The following is a 6,933-nucleotide window of genomic DNA, read 5'->3' as shown; positions in this document are numbered from 1 at the left end:
ACAAAGAATTGAGGCCTTTGAACTATGGTGCTGGAGAAGACTCCTGCGAGTCCCCTGGACTGCAAGGTGTTCAAACCGGTGAGTCCTAGAAGAGATCAACCCCGACTGCTCTTTAGAAGGCCAGATCCTGAAGTTGAAACTCAAATACTTTGGCCACCTAATGAGAAGGAAGGAGTCACTGGAGAAGGGCCTAATGCTGGGAAAGATTGAGGGCAATAGAAGAAGGGGACGACAGAGAATGAGGTGGCTGGAGTCACTGAAGCAGTAGGCGTGAGCTTAAATGGACTCCAGAAGATGGTAGAGGACAGGAAGACCTGGAGGAATGTTGTCCATGGGGCCGTGATGGGTCGGACACAACTTCGCAACTAACAACAACAACAACAACAATGTAGTGCTGATATTTTGTTTCTCGAATAAAAGATTCTTTAAGGTAAACAATGCCTCGAAGTTCTTTTAAAGAGTTTCATCTGTCGGAACCGTGACAGTACTATTTTGTGCTGGGGAATGGTGTGTGGGGGCAGGCATTCACAAAGAGAATTCTTCTGTTCCCTTGACCTGCATTTAATATCACACTGGTGTTATTTATAAAAAAAAAATCACTACCGTTCTGCCTTTTTTGAATTGAGTTTTTTTTTAAAGGAATGACAGGTACTGTGTAAATTCATGGCTATGATTGCAATTTAATCTCTAAATGATTCAGAGTAGATCTTTTAATGTAATTTCTCCTCAACCATCCAACACACACACACACACACACACACATATATATATATACACACACAAAAACCTGGAACAGTGTTTTTATCTTACATCACGGGAAACAGTGTGAATATGTAAATGCCAATCAACCTAAGAATGGAAGCAGTGGAGATGGTGTTATGAAGGCGAAGGTCATAATCCAAAGCCAGAAGGCAAAAAACAACAGCAAGATCACAGTTTGAATAATAATGTCCAAGGAACCGGATCAATTTACAAAAAAAAATAATCATATCTCTAGCATTTAAAAAAAATGAACATGTGAAGAACCGGGAGCCTTAATCACTGAAAAACCCTAGGCTATCCTTTAACGGTTGGTGGTTGGAAAAGTATGAACTTCGACAGATTGGGAAAGTTTAAAGACTGACTCTAAGTGAATCTTGTTTTTCGTTTCCGTTCTACAAATATTATGTTTATCTGTAAGAACGGTTGCATCCTAATTAAAAAGTAATTTATTTGAGGGTACTTCAGGGTGGACCCTTTGCACCCTGTTTAATAGGACAACTTTTGTTTGTTTGTTGAGAAGGAAGGTAGATCATTCTAGTTATAACCCTGTAGGGCACAGGTGTCAAATTCGCCACATCACATGATGTGTCGCAACGTATCACGTTTTTCTCATTGCCAGAGCTGGGGTGGGCACGGCCTCCGCATGATGCAGCCGGCAGTTTGATACCCCTGATGTAGGGCATGTTCTTCCATTTTACACAACTGCAGGCCCTAAAGAACTGGTTATTCTTTAGAAATTGAGCTGGGTTGAGAAAATCAAAAACATTCATGTAATTTGAATTTTGTAAGAAGACGTTGACCTCCAGACCAATGTTTGGTAGATCTCTTGCTCTGATTCAACTGAAAGCCAAGTTATGGTATATGCTCGACTGAGAGTACTGTGTATTATCTGTGTGGATTATAATAGCATGGTCAGAGATAGCTTTGTCCATTTTACCCAGAGATATTCAGGCTAAAATAGATATCACTGTCACCAACCTGTCTCAGAGTAAAATATCTTGCTGGTGCTAAGGCTTCTCCATCAGTCTCTTAGGATGTGTGATTGCATGTATGTGACTTTGCAAGGGGGGAGGGGCTGTACACATTTTCACAATTCCAAAAGTTCCAAGTACAAGAATCACTCCAATGCATTGTGGGTTTTAGTAAATGAAAAAATAGGGAAATTACTGAAATGTTCCCTGGAAAATATGGATTCATTGGGGTGAGACTCCATTCCAAAATGGCTCTGGGTGGACCCAGCTCCTGTGCTGAGATCCAGCCTGTCTCAATAAATTTTCTCTTTCCACTTTACAAAATAGCTAGATCCAGCCATCTGCTTAGCCCTAACCCATGGCCTGTTTCATTGTCGTTATTGAGTGGGTTGGATTGGCTGGATTGATACATTGTGCCATGGTACAAACCATAGCTAGTTGGTTTCATGTATTACATGAAACCAAAATCAGGCAAACCACCTTGTGTTTTAGCACAGTGGGTGAACCTGATAAATATTCCGTTTTCTGCACTGGAAATATCTTAGGCTGAAATTTAGGGGTCAAACTTTATTCTCCCAGCTCCTCACCATACCCCATGCAACCACATGAAGTCTAGTGGTAATGGCTGTTCATATTGTTGATATGAGATGTTGCCATGGTGCTGAAGGGCGTTGAAGCCTGCAAGCCATGGCTGGGGTACAGGGCAGGGGCAGAGCCCGGCCAGTAGGAGAAACTGGCTGGGGTCACTCCCGAAGCCATGAAGTTGAGTTTGGAGATGCCAGAGAAGGGAAGGGGTGCCTGGAATTTGTACAAGGTGTGGTCAGGCGTGGCTGGCTGGCAGACCTGGGCCAAGCCTTGGAAGTCAAACTTGTAGGCGTAGCGCTTGCCATGAACCTTGGTCATGATGTTCTTGTCATAATAGTAGCGCAGGGCCCTGCTCAACTTGTCATAGTTCATGTTAGGTTTGCTCTTGCGTTCGCCCCAGCGCCGCGCCACCTCATCAGGATCGAGCAGTTTGAATTCACCGTTGGTGCCCTCCCAGGCAATGCAGTTGAGGTTGGCCCGGTCCGAAAGCAGCTCCAGGAGGAATTGCCATAGCTGGATTTGCCCACTGCCTGTAAAGCCAAGGGAGGGGAGGGTTAGAGAAGCTCCCACTCCCCATCTGCTCCCCCCCCACTCCCCAATGAATACAAGAACCAAATAGAGCAGACATGTCAAACATAAGGCCCAAGGGCCGGATGCGGCCCGCGAAGTGGTTTCATGTGGCCCGCGAAGCCATCCTGGAAACAGTGAGAGAACGGCCCCCGCTTTCTTGGCCCTGGCCCAGGCCGGCCAGGAGCCAATGTACAATTTTGTGGTGGCCATCTATGCTGAAACGCATTCAGTCTTAGCTCCACAAGGCCGTCTAGAAACAGTGAGGAACCAGCCCCTGCTCTGTCGGCCCCACCCCCTGGGTGCATGCTGGGAAGGTGTCACCCTTTGTGAGGAATGAAGAAATGCACCGTGCCTTGGCGCTTGCCCCGGTCCCATCCCTTCTGCCAGAGACCCTTAGATCTGTTCCACTCCTGCCCAGGCCCCCACAGGCACCCTTGACGCGAATTATGTAGAGCTGGCCATGCCCACCCAGTAGGCCACACCCATTCCATCCATGCCCACCCAGTAGGCCGCACCCACTCTGGCCACCCCCCCCAAGGGCAACCGCAATGCTGATGCGGCCCTCAATGAAATTGAGTTTGACACCCCTGAAATAGAATCTGATCACTGTGCTGCACGTCCAGCTTATCGAGGTTGACAGCCAGAACAAGACATAGAGGCACTTGCTGGCGAAAGCAACAAATTCTAGAATCCATCTCCATTTGTTCTGTCCACGTGGGTGCGAAAGCTCAGGGAGAACCTGTCAGCACCTTTTCCGACATACAAGTTCTATGAAAAGGCATCAGCTTTTCTGAGCTGCAGTTGCTCATGTAAACTTTACTACTATACTTTGCTAACCTGGCTCTCCTCCTACAGTGTCTGTTCATTTATGTATTTTATTTATTGCATGTCTACTGCTGCCCTCTCAAACAAGCGACTCCGGACAGTGAACCATCAGAAAATCAACTTAAACCAAATACAAACACAGTACAAAAAAAAAAAGCAAACTGGGAAACAAGGCCAGTGGCAGGATTCAGCCAGTTCACACCAGTTCGGGAAAACCGGTAGCTAATTTTTTGTTGCCCAGGCCCAGAATGGACTTCCGGAAGCGGCATCCATGCAAAGAACTGGTTGTTCATATATTTGAATCCCACCACTGAACAAGGCTATTAATATACTCAGGATCCCATGCCTGGGTACATAACCAGGACTTCAGGGCCTTATGAATGGCCATCAGGGTGATAACCAATTAATCTCAGGAGGATGTTCCAAGGGGAAGGAGCAATAGCAGGAAGGGCATAACTCCTGTTCCTTGGCAGCTGACATTCCTTGGCTGATAGGACCCAAGCATGCCCATCCTAGTGGACCAGACTGGATGAAAAGAAACCTGGGAGAAGATAATATCTCAGGTAACTCAGTTCCAAGCCACAAAGGGCTTTAAAGGTGACAACCAGCATTTAAATTGCACTCAGAAACACACTGACAACCAATGCAGCTCACGAAGCAGCGGTGTTACATGTGTTGAACAACAGACATCTTTTACTACCTGTTCTATTTTGCACCAGTTGAAGTTCCCAAATATTCTTCAAGGGCAACCCCATGTAGAGTGCATTGCAGTAATATAGACGGGGGGTCATGAGGGCATAAGTGACTGTGAGCAGGCCAGGAATGAGTGCAACTGATGCACAGTACAAAGGTGCACAAAGGATACCCTAGCCACAGCTCCTACCTGCTAATACAGGGGTCCCCAACCTGTGGGCTGCGGCACTCACTGTAGTGCCACAATTGTGGCACATGAAAACGGGCTGCCACCACACTGCGGAGTGCAAAAACAGGACGCCGTTGCATCTCAGGGGGAAAATGGCATGCCACCGCCGCACTGCAGGCGCAAAAACGGGACACCGCCTTGCTGCTGGACACTGCCACACTGCAGGGCATGAAAATGGGACACCGCTGTGCCTTGGGGGAAACAGGATGCCGATACCACGCTGTGGGTGCAAAAACAGACAGTGCTGTGCCACGCAAGAACAGGACAGGGTAGCGAGTATCAAGCTAAAGCTAGCCCCACACCATTTGCATCACGTGGATGCTCATAGCCCCGTGCACGCATATAAACTCTTTCCCCTCCCTTTCCTTCCGGTCCACCAACCAAGAAAGGTTGGTGACCTCTGTGCTAATATATATGTTTGCATGTGTAAACTTCTACTCTCCCTTTGGATTTCCAAAATCAGGCTTCCCCATTATAGCTTCCAGATTATTTTAATATGGGAATTAAAGATCGATTTTCATTCGGCACACTCACATATTACACCAACCTCTGCACACTGCACTTTTATTACATACAATACTGTACTGCAATACTGCAGCTGTGCTAACACAGTAAGACTCCTGGCAGACCTCTGACTGAAAACCAACTGCAGACTTTTCCCAGCAATGTTGAGATTTGAACCTGAGACTTTCTGTATGCAAAGCACGCGATTTCTGCTGAACTGCACTAAATTAATTTATTCTAATTTCAGTGGGCATTGTAGGATTAAGGCAGTGCTATGTTCCAACAGGCTACGATGATTAAACATCTAACTAGGATTTAATTTGATTATTCTAATTTCTACCTCACCTTTTGAATAGGGTTATTCCATTTTGTTTATAATTTTTATTTCTGATGTCCTGCAATTGTACCCAAATTTTTACAAAGCATTAACAATTTCACACAAGGAATTATAATATAATTTATTATTTAACAGTTTAATTTATATCTTGTCTTACTATTTTGGCAATTTTTTAAGGCAGCTAACAGTAGCTTTAAAAGATTTTAATATTGGGACATAGATTACAATTATCATGAAATTAGATACGCCAGTCATTTCACAGTGAAAAGCAGGTGAAAGAGATGCAACTTGACTAAGAGGAGGGTGGGGAGATGCCAGCAAATTCACCCCAGAGCTAAAAGCAGTGAAACACATGGCCCTCTATGAAGGCATCATTTTTTAAAAGCTTCCCTGAGAGTTTTTATCATTGGATGCATTCCGCCATTCAGTAAAGCCATTGTTCAGAGTTTTTCTTTCTTGTTATGATCACTGCAATAAACATGGTTTCTCATGCTCACATGGGTTTTGCTCTGTTCTTCTGAATTTTCCACAACAGTTATTCCAAAACTCAAGTGGAAAGTTACTCTCTAGACCAGCGGTTCTCAACCTACGGTTCTCAACCATTTGGGGTCGATCGACCATTTCACGGAGGTCGCCAAGCAAGGCTGTCCGCCATTTTTTTCCCCTTTTCCGGCGGGTGCCTTACCTCCCTTGAGCTGGGCCAGCTGGTGGTCGGCCTGCTCCGTCTCTGCCGCTTGCCAGCTACGCCTCGGCCGGCGCAGGGGGCGGAACCACGCATGCGCGGCGCTCTCGGGCAGGGAAAGTCCTCGACTTACGACCGGTTGGGTAGTCCTCGACTTACGGCCGGTTTAGTCCTCGACTTACGACCGGTTTAGTCCTCGACCTACGACCGGTTGGGGGTCGCGGCATTAAAAAGGTTGAGAACCACTGCTCTAGACTTACAGTAGATGGGCTGCTGATATTTTATTAACATAAGACAGAAATATACAAGTGCCAGACCCTTCTTTGAACTGCCTTACCAGGGAAGCTGATTATTCTTGTAGCCTTCTGCTCTGCTATCCTGATTAGCAGCAATATAGTACAGGGGGTTCATATCCTGCCCTTTTTTTCATGCGATCCATGTAACTTAGAGGAGTTCTCCACTGGAACTGGGAATTCCCTCCCCCCCTTTTCCTATTGGAACAGCTACTTTTTAAAAAAGCTTGCAAGATGTGGAGAAGGTTAAGTTGATTAGTAACAATCTGGCTTTGAAACCTGGGTCTGTCTAACATTTTCTGGTTTTGCTACAATCACATGTTTTTTTTTTCCTTCTTGGAAGAAGCATTACTTCAGAAGCATTCCTTAATGGCGAGAGAAACTACTGACACTTTAATGGTAACAAAGGTACATTTTGTGTACCTTTTGAGTGTGGAAATAATCACCAAGTAGTTTGCTATTACTATGTGGGGTTTCTGGGG

At 45.6% G+C, this 6,933-nt stretch overlaps 1 protein-coding gene across 1 annotated transcript in view; it reads right to left on the bottom strand.

Annotated features, from left to right (window-relative positions):
* Window positions 1-2,271: 2,271 nt before the first annotated feature.
* Window positions 2,272-6,933, bottom strand: part of FEV (FEV transcription factor, ETS family member) — a 14,631-nt gene continuing 9,969 nt past the window's right edge. The window contains exon 3 of the mRNA XM_015820498.1: window positions 2,272-2,848. Coding sequence (XP_015675984.1) covers window positions 2,346-2,848 — 503 coding nt within the window. The 3' untranslated portion in view covers window positions 2,272-2,345. The remainder of the gene's footprint in view (window positions 2,849-6,933) is intronic.

Source organism: Protobothrops mucrosquamatus, unplaced genomic scaffold (assembly GCF_001527695.2).
Source record: "Protobothrops mucrosquamatus isolate PMUCROS unplaced genomic scaffold, P.Mucros_1.0 scaffold1133, whole genome shotgun sequence".
NCBI classification, from domain to species: domain Eukaryota; kingdom Metazoa; phylum Chordata; class Lepidosauria; order Squamata; family Viperidae; genus Protobothrops; species Protobothrops mucrosquamatus.
The sequence above is the reverse complement of the archived record's forward strand: the minus strand, read 5'-3'. Positions and strand labels throughout refer to the sequence as shown.